Source organism: Balaenoptera ricei, chromosome 1, assembly GCF_028023285.1.
Source record: "Balaenoptera ricei isolate mBalRic1 chromosome 1, mBalRic1.hap2, whole genome shotgun sequence".
NCBI classification, from domain to species: domain Eukaryota; kingdom Metazoa; phylum Chordata; class Mammalia; order Artiodactyla; family Balaenopteridae; genus Balaenoptera; species Balaenoptera ricei.
Genome location: NC_082639.1, coordinates 78,475,265 through 78,496,400, shown reverse-complemented (window position 1 = coordinate 78,496,400; position 21,136 = coordinate 78,475,265). Strand labels below are relative to the sequence as shown.

At 39.7% G+C, this 21,136-nt stretch overlaps 1 protein-coding gene across 2 annotated transcripts; it reads left to right on the top strand.

Annotated features, from left to right (window-relative positions):
• Positions 1-579: 579 nt before the first annotated feature.
• Positions 580-18,222, top strand: LOC132367462 (guanylate-binding protein 5-like). Of its 2 annotated transcripts, XM_059925897.1 has the most exons (12): positions 580-672; positions 4,227-4,428; positions 7,356-7,565; positions 8,066-8,193; positions 10,636-10,745; positions 12,131-12,327; positions 12,694-12,936; positions 13,980-14,260; positions 15,034-15,246; positions 16,005-16,107; positions 16,401-16,582; positions 17,987-18,222. In XM_059925897.1, exons 3-12 carry the CDS (start codon positions 7,376-7,378, stop codon positions 18,098-18,100), a joined length of 1,761 nt encoding a protein of 586 aa, XP_059781880.1. In that variant the 5' UTR covers positions 580-672; positions 4,227-4,428; positions 7,356-7,375; the 3' UTR covers positions 18,101-18,222. The 2 variants fall into 2 exon arrangements, with proteins under 2 accessions (XP_059781880.1, XP_059781884.1); XM_059925901.1 differs by lacking the exon at positions 580-672 and having other exon boundaries at positions 4,226-4,428.
• The last annotated feature ends 2,914 nt before the right edge of the window (positions 18,223-21,136 follow it).

Here is a 21,136-nt window from a genome sequence, read left to right as displayed (position 1 = left end):
AACGTACAACCATTAAACATCCACAATTCAGCATAGATACCTCTGCCCAACACACCAGGAAACTGAAGAATTCCATAAACCTGTACATCTAAAGGTGGGTGAACTGTAACACACAGAGGATGCAGAACAGGGGAAACAGTGGAGGCAGTGCCTGCAGTACTTGTCCCCCAACTGCAGCAGTTGAGCTGGCAGCCACAGGGAACCCAGGAGCAGCAAGGGAAGTGGCACACACGACTCTGACCTCCTGGCCATAGCAATGCTTGTGGCGACAGATATCTGGGCAGCACCAGCGGTGGGACCTGTGACACCATCCCTCCAGCTACAGAGGCACCCACAACTCCAGCCCGCCCATCCATCACCACCCACAGCAGCGTTGCCAGCGAACCCCGCAAGCAACCCTGGATACGGCAGAACTGCCCATGATCCCAGCTCCTCCTCCCCCTTCTCCTCCCACAGCAGAGGTGGAGCCTGTGACTCAGGAGATCTTGGATGCGGTGGAAGCACCTGCCATTTTGGTGCCCCGGACGGCGACGCCAGGGACACGAGCAGTAGCAAGGCCCAGCAACCCTAGAGACACAAGCAGGGACAAGAAGGCACCAAACTACACCTCTGACAGAGGCAGTGGAGGGTGGAAAGTGCCACTCTCTAATATAACCAACCAGAGGCACGCAGGTAAGAGAAATCAAAAACCTGTGCTATAGCGCCACCTACTGGAAAACAAAAGACAGGCTCTTATTTCTAAATTCTAACCTGTTGAATCATTGGAATCAAGTAAAACATACATACACACACACACACCACACACACACACACACACAGAGAGAGAGAAAGCTTTATATAAAGAAAAGTGTTCGCTACTTCAAATGCACCAGCAGAGGAACAAACAACTCATCACAGCATGAAGAACAACAGTAACACTGTATCACAAAAAGAAAGTGACAATTCATCAGAACCTCATAAAGGCAGTACAATGAGCTCAGGAATAAATGAACAGAAGGAATACTTTGCTAAAGGGATTGAAACTCTAAGAAAAAGTCAAATAGAAATTCTGGAGCTGAAGGACTCAATAAATAAGATGAAGAATGCATTAGAAAGTGTTGAAAATAGAGCAGACCACATGGTAGAGAGAATTAGTCAGTTTGAAGATAGAAATCTAGAAATAATACAGGCAGAAGAGGAAAGAGAATTACGATCTTTAAAAAATGAGGAAATTCTATGAGAACTATCTGACTCCTTTAGGAAGGGCAACATTAGGATAATGGGTTTCCTAGAAGGAGAAGAGCAGATGAAGGGAGCAGAGAATTTATTTAAAGAAATAATAGCTGAGAATTTCCCAAGCCTGGGGAAGGAACTTGATATTCAAGTCCATGAAGATAAGAAAGAGGACACCTAGTTACTTCAATGCAAAAAGACCTTCTCCAAAATACATTATATTAAAACTGTCAAAAGTCAATGGCAAAGAAAGAATTGTAAGGCAGCCAGAGAAAAAAAGATTTTAACGTACAAAGGAATCCCCAATAGGCTCTCAGCCGGTTGTTCAGAATAAACTCTATGGACCAGAAGAGAGTGGAATGACATTCTCAAAATACTGAAAGGTAAAAACTATCAGCCAAGAATACTCTATCCAGCAAAGTTTTTTCATATAAATAGAATCCTAAAATTTGTATAGAATTTCAAAAAGGCCTGAATAGTCAAAGCAATCTTGTGAAAGAAGAACAAAACTGAAGCCATGCATCTAGCTTTTAAACTATATTACAAAGCTATAATAATCAAAATAGTATGGTACTGGCATAAAAACAGACACATAGATCAACGGAACAGAATTGAGAGCCTACAGATAAACCCACACATATATGATCAATTATTTTACGACAAAGGAGCCAAGAAGATGCAACAGGGAAAGAATAGTCTCTTCAATAAGTAGTGTTGGGAACACTAGACAGCCACATGTAAAAGAAAGAAACTGGATCACTATCTTTCACCACACACAAAAATAAACTCAAAATGGATTAAAGACTTGAATGTTAAGACCTGAAACCAAAAAACTCCTAAAACAAAACATAGGGATAATCTCCTTGACATTGGTCTTGGCAAAGAGTTTTTAAAATTTAACACCATAAGCAAAGGCAACAAAAGCAAAAATAAACAAATGTAACTACATCAAATGAAAAATCTTCTGCACAGCAAAGGAAACCATCAACAAAATGAAAAAGCAACCTACAGAATGGGAGAAAATATTTGCAGATCATCTACCTGATGAAGTTAATATCCAAAATATATAAGAACTCATACAACTCAGTAGGAAATAAATATCTGATTAAATTTGGGCAGAGGACCTGAATAAACATTTTTCCAAAAAGGACATAAAAAGGGTCAACAAGTAACTGAAATAAATGTTCAACATCACTAATTATTAAGGAAATGCAAATCAAAACCACAATGAGATATCACCTCACACCTGTCAGAAAGGCTATTATCCAAAAGACAATAAATAACAAGTGTTGATAAGGATGTGGAGAAAGCAAACACTTATGCACTGTTGGTGGGAATATAGATTTCGTACAGCCACCATGGAAAACAGTATGGAGGTTCCTCAAAAATAAATAATAAATCTACCACATGACCCAGCAATTCCAGTTTTGGGTATATCTCTGAAGAATATGAAAACACTGCCTTGAAGAGATATATTCACTTCCATGTTCATTGCAAGATTATTCACAATGGCCAAGATGTGTAAACAACCTAATTATCCATCAATGGATGAGTAGATAAAGAAAATGTGGTATGTATATATGATAGAATATTACTCAACCATAAAAAAGAAGGAAATATTGCCATTTGTGACAACATGGTTGGACTTGAAAGGTATTATGCTAAGTGAAATAAGTCAGACAGAAAGACAAATACTGTATGATCTTACTTATATGTGGAATCTTAAAAAATAACAATAAACTGAACTCATAGAACAGATGGGTGGTTGCCAGAGGTGAGGGGAGGGAGGGTGGAATGTGTTAAGGTGGTCAAAAAGTACAAACTTCCAGTTATAAATAAATCCTGGGATATAATGAACAGCATGGTGACTATAGTTAAGAATACTTTACTGTATATTTGAAAGTTGCTAAAAGAGTATATCTTAAAAGTTCTCATCATAAGAAAAAAATGTAACTGTGTGGTCACAGATGTTAACTAAGTTTTTTGTAGTAATCATTTTGCAATATATACATATGTCAAATCATTGTGTTGCATACCTAAAAGTAATACAATGTTATATGTCAGTTATATCTCAGTAATAATAATAAAAAGACATAGAGAACTTTCTATTATTAATATCTTGGGTGGTTGAAAGATTTAAGTTACAAAGCTCTGAAAAACAATGTGCCAACGCTACCAGACAATAGTTGAAAATAAGGAAGACAACCAAATAAATATTTGCATGTTTGGGAGGAGTGGGTTTGAGGGAGGCAAAGGAGGCTGTAGGTTGCATTCATCTAGAACAAAAACTCCTCATAGGGATTATGATGCTTCTTGATTGTTGGTTTCTTGCTTCTCTTTGAACACTGCAGCGTGTAGTAGGTATTCAAAGTGTTCGCTTTGAATGTTTGCCTGACTGATGAAAGATGCAGTTATAAAAATCTGTTGACTATTTAATGACTGATTTTTTTTAAGTTCTTTAAAATTGTTTAGCATCTAGTTTGTCTATTGAGGAAGTGAATTTTTCTTCATTGAAATTATACAGCAGTTTATTCTGTGTGTCAAACTCAAGTTTTCTCAGAAAAAAATTCTATCAAAATTCCTACATATTTAGCAAGAGATGACCTGAATTGCATAGGAAGGCTGGTTTCTTAAAATCAAACAAGCGGGGACTTTCCTGGCGGTCCAGTGGTTAAGACTCTGCGCTTCCACTGTGGGGGGCAAAGGTTGGATCCCCATTGGGGAACTAAGATCCCACATGCGGCGTGGTGCAGCCAAGCAAAAACAAAAACAAAAAACAAGCAAAAATGGTATAGTCACATAATGTAAACATACCTTGGGGTTATAGTCACTGTTACTGTAGACTTATTATGGTTTCCCACAGCCCCGAGGACAGTTTGGAGTAGAAAAAAATGCAAATGATTTCAAATTTCTCTTCCATGTACAATTTGGCTTGTCGTTTGGCTTGTGGTTTCCGTTTGGCTTGTGGTTTCAGTTTCCTGCAGTGACATTTCAAAAACCCTTTCCACTTTCAGGTTTTGTTTCATATTCTAATCCTCCACCCTCTGGCAGAGTGGAGTGGAAAGAAAAGAAATCCCCAGGACTGGATAAGAAAAAAGTATATCAGAATCCAACACAGCTAACCTGAGGGACAGATTTAGAACTCTTACCAATTTCTCATTGAAGCACCTTTCTTACCAGCTCTAAAAGATCTCTGCTACTGATTTCACCGTTAAGGTAAGTCTGGGGCAAGGGTGGAAAGGGTCAGGATGTCTTAAAAAGTCTGTTCATGATACAGTGCAGCTGAGCTCGACGTAGACTATCACCTCTTATTAAAGGTAAATTGTGGTGCTTTCAGACAGGCAGCAGATTTCATTAAGTGCCAGTTCCGCTGAATTAGACACGAGCATGTGTGAGGACTGAGAGTTTGAAATGTCTTCATACTGCTTTTCTTCCTTTGCCACCTTATGATCTATGGGGATCATAATTGCCACTTAAGTCACCTTTGATAAAACCTGATAAAGATCCTTCAAACTGCAGCCTTAACTTTTGAAGAACTATGACTGTACTATTTTCATGAGAAAGAGCATTGAACGAAATGTAATGTAAATGGCTTGCTTACCTTGTTAAGGACAAAAAAAAGAAAGAACAAAGTTGAAACCCAGAATGAACAGTGAAGAAGTTTCATGAAAATGGCTATATATTTTAGTCATAGCCCTGCACTTTTTTGAAGATGAATGTCTTCCTTTAGAAAGAACCCTGAATGAATTAGTCTTGATTGATTGACACCCACTCATTCCTTAAGGCCTTTTGTGTCGGACTTTGTTTCTTCTCCTCTAATAATTCTACTATTATGAATCACTTTTTGTTTTTTATGTATTTTTCATTGTTGTTCTGTTTTGTTTTGGCTGCACCACACGGCACTTGGGACCTTTAGTCCAGGGACTGAACCCCTGCCCTCTGCAGTGGAAGCGTGGAGCCTTAACCACTGGGCCTCCAGGGAAGCCCTAACGAATCACTTAACACTGTCTGGAAATTTTGTTTACTCCTGGAAACTTTCTCCTCCTTTGAATTTCTTATCACAGCACATACTTCATGCATCTCCTTCTTGCTTGATTTCCATTTTTCTCCTTAAGAAGAGCTTTTTCCTTTTCCTACCAACTCAAACCAAAAACAACACAAAGCAAAGTGAAGGCAAACAACATAAAAGTAACACAAAACCCATCTAGAATTGTATGACTGAAAACAGAGATGTCTTCTTCTAGAAACTCCATTAGGAGTCCTTCTGAGCCTTTTCTCCTATATTTCTCAGCATTTTCCTTCTTTACACATTTTTTTCCTTTCCTACAGTTCTCTCTCTCTTTTGTAAGCTAGCAGTTATACTGATGTATATAAATAGTTATTTATTTACTTTCTTTTTCTAAAGATAGGCTTAGAGTGTTAAGTGAAATGCCAGTGTCACACAGAGAGCCAGGTGGAGGTCTGAGATTAGAAATCAGATCTGCCCTATTTCAAAGTCAAAATGTATATTTGTATTTCTGTGTGTTTTGATGCATTCTTGCATTGTTTTTATTTACCAAAGAGTACGGGGCTCTAACAGAGTTAGGGAGAAGAATGCAACTCAGAGCACACATCATAGGCTGAGTTATGATAGAGCAATAGTTATGTATGGGGCTCAAACACATTGAATCTGCAGAGATGTTTTGGAGATTGGGCTGTCCTAAAAACATTAAAGATGTTACCCGGGTAACATCTGGGGACAATGTATAAAATACTTTCATTAATATAGATACACAGCGCTAAATGTCATTCATTAGGAGGTCTGAAAATTCAGACAAACTAGCTTCCTTTCCCATTAGTGACCTCATTCCAAAGCACAAGAGCTTGTAGGTTCCCAAAAATCTGCAAATAGATTTAGATTGTGTATCTTCTGTCTTTCTAGCTAACTGTTATAGATCATCACTGCCAGGTCCCCATATCTTTCTAACCTAAAAATGATTATGACCCCTGCTATATACAAATCAGATAACAGAACTCAACAAGCATAAGGTGCCAATACTGCATTGGAAGTGGATTAGAGTAAAAAGAAACTTTGCATTTGGGAATGTAAAATTATGTGGGATCCCCTCTTTTTGGATGTGGCTTGGACTGAACATTTCCTGGCTCCCATGCCCTGACGTGATGACATTTGCAATGGATATATTACTGTTGCCAAGCAGTTTCTCTTTTTATTTATCTGTCATCTGGATAATCTCTGGGGCATTGGCTATGAAGAAAGGGGGAGAATGGGTCTTTATAACTTTTTAAAAGCTAGCAAGGGAATCCAGACCTTTGCATTGTAAGATTTCAGTTTTTTTAAAAAGGCAAGCAGATGGTGGATTTTTAGCTTCTGTTGAAAATAATCACTTCTAAAATGGAAGAAAATTGTTCTTTATGATGGCAGAAAAGCATGCATTTGTTTTAATCTCAGATAGCTTAAACATGTTTTATTGGGGACTCTTTAGGTTACAGAAATTGATGCCCATAAATTAGAAAATAACTGGTTAAGTATTATTTTAGAAAGTATTTTCACTCACTTTCTCATTCATAAAACGAACACTCATTAAAGTTTTGACTGAAGAACACACACTAATAGCTACATAAAAAATTCTTTAAAAGTAAAGCTTTAAGAAGTAAACAACTGTTATTTGTTAGATAATGCTACATAATGACCTGGCAGGATTTAGTATAATACGCTTTGACTGGACATAGCCCTAAATTAGAGAAAAGCAAGTTGATACGGTGTAAGAGCAAGAAGTGTCATGTAACAAATAGTGGTCATAAAGATTCAATCTGGGGATTCAAAGAGGTAAAAACTAAGAAATATAAGCAAGCCAAAACCAGTGGGGAAGCGTCAGACTCAAAATAGCAGTAAATTAGTCTCAGAAAATGGTTTTCCATAAGGCCACCAAATATTTAAGAACCAGTGGGGTAGCCTATAGTAGAACTCTGAAGGGCCTAGGACATATTTTACTATGACTCTCTTTGCTCTTTTGTCTTTTTTAAATTTCTTCAGAAACTTAGGCCATGCTGCAGAGTAGTATGCCTGCAGGTTGAGGAAGAAAAATGATTTTTCTCTGTTTAAAGTCTAGAAATTGCAGTCTATCCCATCTCTTCCCTTGCAGATCAGGTGACCCCCCTGAACATGGCCCCAGTGGTTCACATGCCAGAACCCTTGTGCCTCATTGAGAACATTAATGGGCGACTGTTGGTTAATCCGAAAGCTCTGAAGATCCTGTCTGCCATTCAGCAGCCCGTTGTGGTGGTGGCTATCGTGGGCCTCTACCGCACCGGCAAATCCTACCTGATGAACAAGCTGGCTGGGAAGAACAAGGGTGAGTGGCACCAGCAAAGCCCAGCCGAGTCCCTTCTGCCCACCCACACTCCCAGCGTGCAGGAAGGTGATGCGAGGAGAGGAAGTTAGAGATGCGGAGGAATATTGAAAGCTAATGTTTGGGCCGCAGCTAGTTAATTATCTTCTGGGAGATAAAGGGTTGAGTTCTGTTTCTGACATATCACCCTTTTTTTCTTAGAAAAATCATACTATTTTCCAATTATAAGGGTAAGACATCATTAAAATACTTCTACATATGTAATTACAAATGATTAAAATTTTAATAGCATAATATTCTTGCAAAAAAATCCATCAAATTTCCAGCCTACAGTACTTGGTATTCTTATTTTCTCATCCCTCTATTGTAATTCAGATCAATACTGGGTTATACTTTCTGCCATATCTTCATCTTGCTTTCCTTACACGGTAACTCAGTTGTCAAGAAAATCTCCAATTTCCAGATCCCCTCCTCAGTTACAGCCTCTCCACTCCCCCTTGCAGGTTTCTCTGTTGGATCCACGGTGCAGTCTCACACCAAGGGCATCTGGATGTGGTGTGTGCCTCACCCTGAGAAGCCAAACCACATCCTGGTTCTTCTTGACACGGAGGGACTTGGAGACATAGAGAAGGCAAGGAACAAGGATTCCTTTTTTTTTTTTTTTTTAATTTATTTATTTATGTATTTTTGGCTGTGTTGGGTCTTCGTTTCTGTGCGAGGGCTTTCTCTAGTTGCGGCAAGCGGGGGCCACTCTTCATCGCGGTGTGGGGGCCTCTCACTATCGTGGCCTCTCTTGTTGCGGAGCACAGGCTCCAGACGCGCAGGCTCAGTAGCTGTGGCTCACGGGCCTAGTTGCTCCGCGGCATGTGGGATCTTCCCAGACCAGGGCTCGAACCCGTGTCCCCTGCATTAGCAGGCAGATTCTCAACCACTGCGCCACCAGGGAAGCCCAAGGATTCCTTTTTAATCAACCTCCTCATCCCTGAACATTCTTTACACAGGGAGATTTTTTTGTGTGTACTTCTGCTTGACCAGGGTATACCTTTTTTTCCCCCTCTCTATTTTTAATAGTCAAAGTTTGGAAACCTGAAGTGAGAAAAATATATGTATAAGCCAGAATCATAATTGGGAGGCTGTGCGAACGTGGATCTAGGCACTTAACCGAACTGCAGAAAGGCGGTACAAACAAAATCACTGCCACGAGTCTGACCCTGTAGAGGATAGAGATATGCAGTAAGCTTCAGGGCAGCAGGACTTGAGTCCAAATCAGGGTCCTGGCACTAGGAGCTCTCGGACTCTGACAAGCAAGAATGTTTCCTCAAATCTTCTATTTCCCCTTTGGTCTCATCCATTTTATCACTTGCACAGGAGTAACATGGGATTTTTTTCACTTCTACGCTGGTAAGTGTCTAACAACCAGCCCACTGGGGAAAAAAAGCCTTGCTTAGTAGTACTTGCCAGTTTTCCAAGTACTCCCATCACAGCTCACTCCAAGCTACCAAAGTAAAGTCACTAAACTCAGGGCTCAGGAAAGATGTACACAGCCAGCTCTCGTGAGCTGGCTCGAGCACAAAACTGGATCTTTCCCTTCAGCTCTCGTTTTTGTTTGTTTGTTTGTTTGTTTGTTTTTAAAGTTTTAAAAATTTATTTATTTATTTATTTTTGGCTGTGTTGGGTCTTCGTTTCTGTGAGGGCTTTCTCTAGTTGCGGCAAGCGGGGGCCACTCTTCATCGCGGTGCGCGGGCCTCTCACCATCGTGGCCTCTCTTGTTGCGGAGCACAGACTCCAGACGCACAGGCTCAGTAGTTGTGGCTCACGGGCCTAGTTGCTCCGCTGCATGTGGGATCTTCCCACACCAGGGCTCAAACCCGTGTCCCCTGCATTAGCAGGCAGATTCTCAACCACTGCGCCACCAGGGAAGCCCGAGCTCTCGTTTTTTATGTCTTCATTTTGCCTTTAATTTACCACAATTCAAAATAGTTAACTCATTTTTTCTTTAGTTTCCTCACCTGTAACATGGAGACAGTAGTTAAAAACTTATCTCAACAGTGCCAGGAATCAAAACATGTTTCTGCTCCAGTCCTGCTGACCAGTGCAGAATTATCTCTGATCCATTTTACATTTTAAACATCATCTGAAACCTCAACAAGGGGAAAAAATATGACAGTACTCTGTGGAGAAGAGGCTCTGGGGCTCAGGCTGATAAGGACTTTACCTTTCTCATCCCTACCAGATTAGATAATCATGCGGAGAACTGTAAGAAATGGCCTCCATGTACAGGGACTGTATATCTTTGTATTTTAGCATCTTCTATGTACAGATCCCAACACGAAGAAGGTGCCCTGGAGCCCAAGGTTGGGGGTATCCAGTCTAGATTACATGTTCTAAAAGAGGAAGAGAACCATTTAAAGGTTTGCATTGAATACACTGAACTCTGAAGGTTCTCCTTTGCAGGGCTCCTGATCCATTTGTTCAGCAGAGAAATACCAAGTCAGTTCAGAGAACTGCCTTATTACCTGTGCAGTTTATTCACATCCTTCACCCCCGGTAGGCTCCTGAATATGTATCCCTAATACATCTCTACTCTTTGAGCAATTCTGGTGCTGAAGCTTAGCTGTATGCTGTCACTTGTCCCATCCCTCTCTCTAAAACAAACAAACAAAAAAAGAAAAACGTATCTCACAGTGTTGTTTTGAGTATTAGATAAGATCAGTAATGTGAACTGTCCTGTGTATAAAAGCTACTCAATAAAATAGATGCGTGTATTATGTATACAGACCAACTTTGTTTTACACAATTGAAAATCTTGATTTTAAGCACTCTGGTTACCTTCACAAACTTTGACTATCCATTTTTCAAACACCTAACCAGTTATAAGAGGGACTGATAAGTTAACAAAATATGGTTTTGTATAAAATTATCAATGCTAATGACAGAACTATTCAAAGCTCATACGTTTCTCACAACCATTTCTGTTTGTCTTGTCCAACATTTGTAAGTCAAGGGTCTATTTTTAATAACTGCTCATATGGGAATGCCATGAGACATGACTGAAATTTGTTCTGACTTCTAGGGTGACAAGAAGAGTGACACCCAGATATTTGTACTGGCACTACTACTGAGTAGTACCTTTGTATATAATACTATGAACACAATTGACCAGAGGGCTATCGACCTCTTGCAGTATCCTTTTGTTGTCCAGGATGGCACCAAAGCCAGAGAGAACTGCTTTATTCACCAGCTATGTTCATGAGTCCTTGTGTATCAAACACAAAAATGAAAACATTGTAAACATTAAAAGGACAAGACAACACTCAGACTGGGAGAAAATATTTACAAATGAAGCAACTGAAAAAGGATTAATCTCCAAAATATACAGGCAGCTCATGCAGCTCAATATCAAAAAACAAACAACCCAATCCAAAAATGGGCAGAAGACCTAAATAGACATTTCTACAAAGAAGATATACAGATTGCCATCAAACACATGAAAGAATGCTCAACATCACTAATCATTAGAGAAATGCAAATCAAAACTACAATGAAGTATCACCTCACACCGGTCAGAATGGCCATCATCAAAAAATCTACAAACAATAAATGCTGGAGAGGGTGTGGAGAAAAGGGAACCCTCTTGCACTGTTGGTGGGAATGTAACTTGATACAGCCACTATGGAGAACAGTATGGAGGTTCCTTAAAAAACTAAAAATAGAACTACCATACGACTCAGCAATCCCACTACTGGGCATATATCCTGAGAAAACCATAATTCAAAGAGTCATGTACCACAGTGTTCATTGCAGCTCTATTTACAATAGCCAGGACATGGAAGCAACCTAGGTGTCCATTGACAAATGAATGGATAAAGAAGATGTGGCACATATATACAATGGAATATTACTTAGCCATTAAAAGAAATGAAATTGAGTTATTTGTAGTGAGGTGGATGGACCTAGAGTCTGTCATACAGTGTCATACAGAGTGTCATACAGAGTGAAGTCAGAAAGAGAAAAACAAATACCGTATGCTAACGCACATATATGGAACCTAAAAAAAAAAAAAAAGGTTGTGAAGAACCTAGGGGCAGGACAGAAATAAAGACGCAGACATGGAGAGTAGACGTGAGGACATGGGGAGGGGGAAGGGTGGGCTGGGATGAGGTGAGAGAGTGGCATGGACATATATACACTACCAAGTGTAGAATGGATGGCTGGTGGGAAGCAGCTGCATAGCACAGGGAGATCAGCTCGGTGCTTTGTGACCACCTAGATCGGTGGGATAGGGAGGGTGGGAGGGAGATGCAAGAGGGAGGGGATAGGGGGATTTATGTATACATATGGCTGATTAACTTTGTTATACAGCAGAAACTAATGCACCATTGTAGAGCAATTATACTCCAATGAAGATGTTGGGGAAAAAATGGGGCAAGAAAAATAGTCCTTATATTTACTGATGAAATGAGGAATGGTTATAACCCAAAGGGAATATAAAAGTATAGGAGGGCATGGAATTAAATATGGTTTATACGCAGTTCTATTTCCAACAGTTTTCCTTAATTGCATCTCAGCTATGTGACAGAACTGTCAAATCTGCTCAGAACAGTTACGTCACCTGATCTTGATGGGGTAGACAATGCAGCTGACTTTGTGAGCGTCTGTCCAGACTTAGTGTGGACTGTGAGAGATTTCTACCTTGACCTGGAAGCAAATGGGCGACTCATCACAGCAGATGAGTACCTGGAGAATTCACTGAGGCCAAAGCAAGGTAACAGGGACTTCAGTTTTGGAAAGAGGGAGAAAAGTAGCACAAGAAATTATCTCTTGTGTGTTGCTGGTTAAAGTTATAGTTTCCTATATTTACTCACCTGACTAAATTATCACATAAATAATTAATACTATTGATTTAAAGTGAACTAATACATTCAATATTAAATTGTATTACTCCCCTGTTCTTGGAGAAAATTACTTTTCCATTTTCCTTTCCCTGATTGATCACGTTTTAAGTTTTTGCTTAGGGTTTGTGAAAATGTAGTGAAATAAATAACAGTAGGTAGAAAGCACATTTATTTGTGGGAAAGAGATTAAAATGAAAGTTAACCCTATACTAAAAATCCTATTTTTCCTTCCTCAGGCACCGATCAACATCTTCAAAATTTTAATTTGCCCCGTCTGTGTATACAGAAATTCTTTCCAATAAAGGAATGCTTTATTTTTGACTTGCCCACTCATCGGAAGAAGCTTGCCCAGCTTGAGACACTGCGTAATGATGAGCTGGATCCTGAATTTGTACAACAAGTGGCAGATTTCTGTTCCTACATCTTCAGCCATTCCAAGACTAAAACTGTTTCAGGAGGCATCAAGGTCAATGGATCTCGTGAGTACCTCTTCAAGGATTTTCCTTCAATCCAAAATAGAGAATGAGAGCACTGTTGTAATTTTCTCCTTCCACTGTTGAAAATACATAATCAGCTACTACCAAGAAAACCATATGTATCATATTTATTAAATTCAGGTGAGCACCAAAAATATTTCTAGGCTTTTTTAGCAATGCCTGCAAAGTAAGATAAATTAGGAATATAACCTGATGAAAAGGTCAGGTTAAAAAAGTTCTACCTATAAGTGGTCCACTGTTGAACTAGACTAACCCACGTGGGTTGGCAGCATTTGTTCTACCGATATTATGGATACTTATTATGCCTTTGATAGGCAGAAGATGAAGAAAACACATACATTCTCTGTATAAATAGAATGTGCTTGATACAAGCATTAAACAAGCAGATGCCCAAGTTGTCTAGAACCCTTAAAGAAATCTAAGCAGACTTCTTGGTCCAGTTGTTCCTAAATACTCTATGTCTTGGAACTTTGTCAATTATTGCTACGCTCTAAAGGGAAGTTGAGTGCAAACAGAAATAGCTAAGGACAAGGAAGACAAACAGCAATGTTCCAACGAAGAGTAAGTTGACCTGGTCTAATTTGCCTACTTTGTGATTTTTCCAATGAGGGTAACACTCATACCAGCTTTACATGTTGAAGTGGAGGAGAAAACGGAATTCTGAAGGAAACAGAAACCTGAGGAAGAGAGAAAGAATGGGAAGTATAAAGAGGCAAAAGGTCTATAGTATTCTAATCAAATGAATACACACAATTTTATATAACCATTTCCTCATTTCTCAATGAGAAAATGATGAAATGTGGATCATCACATAGATCTTGAACTTTCCTCTTTGAACACTTTCTTTTCTCAAAGAATTAAAGATCTGTCTTCTTGGTCACATAATTTCCCAAAGGAACTTATTTGGGCCACTTGAACACTGTGCAGGAGGCTGAATACACTAAATTAACATTCTCAGAATTACTCAGTTCAGAGCATGTCTTTTTTCTCTGCAAATAATTCAAGCATCTCTTCCTCCTGTGAAGATCTAGAGAGCCTGGTACTGACCTATGTCAATGCCATCAACAGTGGGGATCTGCCCTGCATGGAGAACGAAGTCCTGGCCTTGGCCCAGATTAAGAACTTGGCCGCACTGCAAAAGGCCATTGCCCACTATGACCAACAGATGGGCCAGAAGGTGCAGCTGCCCACGGAAACCCTCCAGGAGCTGCTGGATCTGCACAGGGCCAGTGAGAAAGGGGCTATGGAAGTCTTCATGAAGAACTCTTTCAAGGATATAGACCAAGGGTTCCAGGAAAAATTAGAGGTAATTAAGTTTTACTGCTGTAGTAATAGGGGCTTAGGGGCAATATAGGCAAGGTATTGCTATGAGGCAAAAATGAGGCAAAATGAGGACTTAATTAAGAAAAACAATTCTTACTAGACTGAGAGACAATGACTATCACTTATGTGACCAAGATATCACTATTATTCTGAAAACAAACAAACAAAAAACCAAACAAATAAACATGTAACTACTCTGGACCCTATAGATTCTGAAACTTTCACATGCAGACAACTCAACTTACTATGTTACACCCATGGACTAATTTTTTTAAAGTAATCTTATCCCTTAAAAAAATGTATTCATAAAGTACTAATTAACTTTCCTTTTTTATTAATCAAGCATACAGAATTGCCAAATGGATCTACTAAAATATAATGTCCCTAGGTTTAATAGCACCCACTCATCCATTCTACCTCATTGGGAATCCCAGCCCAGTATAATACTGGGGTGGTTGTAAAACAGTAGGTTACATTTAAAATTAGGGCATGAGGCTAGAGATCTGCAGTCTGAAGATCCTATCTAAAGCAGAAAAAGCAAAAGAATGGGGTTCCAGGAGATTTCAAAAACAAAAGTAAAGTCATTTTTCTACAGTGTATCATCCTTGGAACTTTTCTAGGTTTGGTAGGGAGGATATAGTATTACTTGTAGTCCTTGAATTTACAGAAAAAATACAGAGATTCTTTTTGTAAACCATTTCTAAAAGTACTGAAGTGTTGCTAACACCTTCTCCATGGACCTTTTTCCTTTCGAAGACCCTGCTAGAAACCAAACAGAATGACTTTTGTAAACGGAATTTGGAGGCATCACTGAATCGCTGTTCAGCTTTACTTCAGGATATTTTTTGTCCTCTAGAAGAAGATGTGAAGCAAGGGATTTATTCAAAACCTGGGGGGCATCGTCTCTTCCTTCAGAAGAGAGAAGAGCTGAAGGCAAAGTACTATCAGGAGCCCAGGAAAGGAATACAGGTATCCCTAGTTTTATGCATTAATTATGGGGAATTGCTAGGGGTCTTCTTTTTTCGGACAGGAAGAATGAGAGCTGTGGTATTAAACTGAACTATCACCATAGTCACCAGACTTTTATCACAACCTTCAACACTCATTGCAACAAAGGGACTTTTTTGGTTACACAGTACAGAATCCCAATAATCGAACTAATTTAAGAAAATAATTCACTGGCTCACATAAACTAAAGGCAAAATGTTTAAATTTAGTTGTAAGTGTAGGTATGTTCAAGAGTTTAACATAATCAGTTGATTACATGTAACAATGTAATCAATTTTCCCCTTTCCTTTTTCTTTCCAATCTCAACTCCAGCTTTCTGTTCTGTTTTCCTCACCATTGGCGTCATTCTCAGGCAGGCTCACCCCACACAGCAGCAAAGATGACACCAACAGTTCGCAGCTTAACTAGTCCTTTGTGCCCTCAGTCTCACGGGAGAGAAAGCATCTTTCCCACCATCCATATCAGTCTTTAAAACACCCAAGCTGCAGTATTTTCCCGCCTGTACCCAAATCTTTTGCATGAAGTGGCCCTGGGTACTCTGATAGGCCAGCCTGGAGCTTGTGCCCACCCCTTGACAGAAAAGCCTTGACTGATAGTTTCACCAAGTACAGACTGAGCACTTCCAGGGAGGAAAAGATGCTGGGAAGAAAAAGAAATAAAGAGGTTTATAACATTTCTAATCATTTTCTAGCTCTAACTGCATTTTTTGGGGTTCCCAGGCAGAGGAAGCTCTGCAGAAATATTTACAGTCCAAGGAGTTTGAGTGTGTTACCATTTGGCAGACAGACCTGATTCTCACCGCAAGGGAAGAGGAGATGGAAGGTGAGAAGAAAATGGGAAAAAAAGATGCAAGACAGAAATTCTATACATTTTAAATTAATTTGGCCTTGTTCACCTGGGATCATTAAACAAGAGCAAGAATGGCAAAGATGTGCCTTAGCTCCTCAGTCTATATCTGAATAGGGCATATACCGTCAGCTACAATATGATTGCCTGGAGGGGAAATATGACCCCAGGGAATTTTCTCTATGAAGTAGCAGCAATAACAAATGAGTGGGAGGCAGAAGGAAAGGTACTTTAATCCTAGAGAAGTTTGCCATTTTCTTTCTTTTCAGAGGCACGTGCGAAAGCAGAGTTTATGAAGGCTGAAAAACAAAGGTTGGGGGCAATTCTAATGCAGCACCAGCAAATGATGGAGCAGAGGGAGAGACTCCATCGGGAACAAGTGAGACAAATGGAGATAAACAGAGTGTACCAGCAGGCACTGCAACAGAGGGCCCAAGAACGTCGGCTCAAGGTACTCATATCAATTATTTCATTTCTGGATTTTAATCATATTCCCCTCTCTGTATTGATGAGAACATGAAGCACTGACAGTGTGGAAGAGGCAGCATAATATTGTGGCTCAGGGCCAGGACTCTGGAATCAGACAGCCTGGGTAAGAAAACCAGCTCCACTTCTTACTACATATATTGTTCGGAGATGGTTATAATACCTATTTTATAGGGCTATTTTGATACTTAAATGAGTCAATATTTGTGTTTAGAATGACGCTTGGCACAGCATAAGCATTATTAATTTGTTAAGCAAAATCCAAGGATATTTCTAACCCAGGGTAATTAGTCTTTTTTGTTATCTTGTTAATTGCTCTAGCTAGTCTTTTCCACTGGTCATAGATTACCTTGCTAAATTAATTTCATATTACTGTGTTTATGCCCCTGTCCTTTCCTTAATTGTCACTGGTTCTGAAAGCCTTTAACTTGTTTCATCCAGTCCTCTACTATTATTATCACTCAATTAACAGTAGTTCTTATTTACCAAGCACTGTACAAAGAACTTTACACACATTCTCTAATCTAATCTGTTCACTGTGAATCAGAACCATTATGTCCTTATTTTTCTGATTAGAAAAATTAGGTTCCAAAGAGATAACTAAATGCCAATATCATACATCCTAGCAAGTTATCAAAACAGCCTTCCCAGTGAGTGAGATCTGCAATGTTTTCGTTTCTACAGACCTAGTCTGAAATTCTTATGTGAGCACCCTTATGAGACAAAGGACACCTTCTTCCTCCTCCAGGGTGGCTGATCTATCTGTAGGTCCTTGTTTTCCAGACACTGCTCCAAGACAATTTTGAGATTACAGACCTGCACTGAAGGACAGTATTTTCAACCTGGTGTTTCTGATCTCCCCACACTGTCCTTCTACTTTTACCCCATAACTGTGGAGACATGAAACAAATTCCCTTATCTAAGGCTCAGACTCCTCACCTGATTGTGGATATCACCTAGACACCTAGTTGTTGTATCAATCTCTCCTTGTAATACTAAATCTGACATTCCTCTGTATATACATGAGAATTGAAGTCAAAACATGACTCAGATTCCCTAAAGGCAAAGGGGGAAGGGGCCTTAGGATATAATTCTTGGAACACCAATAGTTCAGGGATTGAGAGATGATGATGTTTCTGCAGCTAGAGAAAGAGACATGGGAGAAGAATTACACAAGTAGGAAACCAAGAGTGAGACGTAAAATGGACATGAACAGAAAGGAGGAATCAGGGTCTGTCTTTTGTTACCGATTGATTAAAATAACTAAGGGAAAGTCAATGATTTGGGCTCCTCCCCTCCCCCCCTCCCCCCGCAGTGATCTGGACACTACTTTTTGCTAAGCTCTTTGGTTTTATGTATCACTCTTTAGGAGGAGGCTGAAAAGCTCAAGGAGAGATTCCAAGCTGAGAGCAGAAAACTTCAGGATGAGATCCAGCATCTCCAGAGGAATGACTCAGCAGATGATACATGTATCTTACTCTAAAGAACTAAACACTAGAAATTCATTTTCTGGTTCACTTTCACTGAAGACACAAAGGAACAAGAAACTATAGAACTTGAGACAATCACCATTTAAATAAACTTCATAATAATTATATTGAGCTTTTGTATTGAGTTATAAAGTTATGATGCTCATAATTGGTAAAATGTGCATTTCACTAATTTCAATAGTTTAAATGTTGTTTGCTTCCTTAAAGAGATTATGACTTGTATTATAAGGGACATATTATCATTGCCTCTATTGGCAGTGATATTAGGCAGGATCTATCAAGGGAAACTTTCTCTTGTACACCAATACCACCCCTCTAATTTTCCATATTTGTCTCAGTGGGAATTGGAAGAGACATGGGAGGGTGTTTCTACAATAAACTAAGTCACATGGAATTTACCCAGTGACTTGGACTCAGGTGGGCATCACTCCTGCCAAGTGATTTTGTGCTGGATGCCATCAGGGAGAGGCACTGATGGTAAAACACACGCAAAAAACTAACCTAGCTTCTTAGTGGAGACGTGTATGGTTCCCACCTGGGTGGGAACTGCAGTTCCCAACTGCTCAGTCTATGGGCAATTATATGACTCCTGGTCATGGTCAGTAGACAGGCTGCTTAGACTATTCTAAGCTGTAAGCAAATAACATCATAATGAAACAGAGGTGCTCTAGAAGATGGAAGGAACTACCAGCATGGAAATTGTGTCATAGGCTGAAGAGCTAAAGAAGCCTAACCTTCCTGTTATCCTCACCAAGGGCATAACTTAAATAGGACATTGTATATTATGAAGCAATTTATATTGGACTTGGTAATTGTGTATCACATCTTTATAATCCTTTAAGTCTGTAAATAAATGGTATAAGGCAGGGGTTCCCAATGCCTGGGCCATGGACAAGTACCAGTCCGTGGCCTGTTAGGAACCAGGTCGCACAGCAGGAGGTGAGCAGCCTGCAAGCGAGCGAAGCTTCATCTGTATTTACAGCCGCTCCCCATCGCTCGTATTACTGCCTGAGCTCCGCCTCCTGTCGGATCAGCTGCGGCATTAGATTCTCATAGGAGCGTGAACCCTACTGTGAACCTCGCATGTGAGGGATCTAGGTTGCGCGCTCTTTATGAGAATCTAATGCCTGATGATCTGAGGTGGAGCTGAGGCGGTGATGCTAGTGCTGGGGAGCAGCTGCAACTACAGATTATCATTAGCAGAGAGGTCTGACTGCACAGAGACCATAATAAATCAACTGCTTGCAGACATATCAAAACCCTACCAGTGGGCTTCCCTGCTGGCACAGTGGTTGAGAGTCTGCCTGCCAATGCAGGGGACACGGGTTCGAGCCCTGGTCTGGGAAGATCCCACATGCCGTGGAGCAACTGGGCCCGTGAGCCATAATTACCGATCCTGCGCGTCTGGAGCCTGTGCTCCGCAACAAGAGAGGCCGCGATAGTGAGAGGCCCGCGCACCACAATGAAGAGTGGCCCCCGCTTGCCGCAACTAGAGAAAGCCCTCGCACAGAAACGAAGACCCAACACAGCCATAAATAATAAGAAAAAATAAAATTAAAAAAATAAAATAAAATAAACTTAAAAAACAAAAAAAACCCTACCAGTGAGTGGCAAGAGAAAACAAGCTCAGGGGTCCCACTGATTCTGCTTTATGGTGAGTTGTATAATTATTTCGCTATATATTACAGTGTAATAATAATAGAAATAAAGTGAACAATAAATGTAATGCGTTTGAATCATCCAGAAACCATCCCCCCTCCCCCAGTCCATGGAAAAATTGTCTTCCATGAAACCTGTCCCTGATGCCAAAAAGTTGGGGACTGCTGGTATAAAGTATGCAAGATAATGTTCCAAAAGATCTGATGGGACTTATTTAATTTTATGCTTGCTTATAGTACTAAAATTAAATGATTTTAATTCTTTGCAATCATATACGAAAGCCTACTGATTTTTATTAAAAACTATGGATTCTATAAATAAAACTGTGTATATATATTTTAACTGTAAATAACCGTAAAATTTTTTTAAATAACTCTACTACTTTGGTTTTTTTCCCTCCCAATAGTTAAAAGTCTATAGGGACTTCTGAATTTCCCTAAAAATATTGAGAACTTTTTTTGAGAATTATTTTATTTTATTTTATTTTTTATTTTTTTTTAAACATCTTTATTGAAGTATAATTGCCTTACAATGGTGTGTTAGTTTCTGCTTTATAACAAAGTGAATCAGTTATACATATACAATATGTTCCCATTTCTCTTCCCTCTTGCATCTCCCTCCCTCCCACCCTCCCCATCCCACCCCTCTAGGTGGTCACAAAGCACCGAGCTGATCTCCCTGTGCTATGCGGCTGCTTCCCACTAGCTATCTATTTTACATTTGGTAGTGTATATATGTCCATGACACTCTCTCACCCTGTCACATCTCACCCCACCCCCTCCCCATATCCTCAAGTCCATTCTCTAGTAGGTCTGTGTCTTTATTCCCATCTTGCCACTAGGTTCTTCATGGCCTTTTTTTTTTTTTTTTTCAATTAGATTCCGTATATATGTGTTAGCATACTGTATTTGTTTTTCTCTTTCTGACTTACTTCACTCTGTATGACAGACTCTAACTCCATCCACCTCATTACAAATACCTCCATTTCATTTCTTTTTATGGCTGAGTAATATTCCATTGTATATATGTGCCACATCTTCTTTATCCATTCATCTGTCGATGGACATTTAGGTTGCTTCCATGTCCTGGCTATTGTAAATAGAGCTGCAATGAACATTTTGATACATGACTCTTTTTGAACTATGGTTTTCTCAGGGTATATGCCCAATAGTGGGATTGCTGGGTCATATGGTAGTTCTATTTGTAGTTTTTTAAGGAACCTCCATACACTTCTCCATAGTGGCTGTATCAATTTACATTCCCACCAACAGTGCAAGAGTGTTCCCTTTCCTCCACACCCTCTCCAGCATTTATTGTTTGTAGATTTTTTGATGATGGCCATTCTGACCGGTGTGAGATGATATCTCATT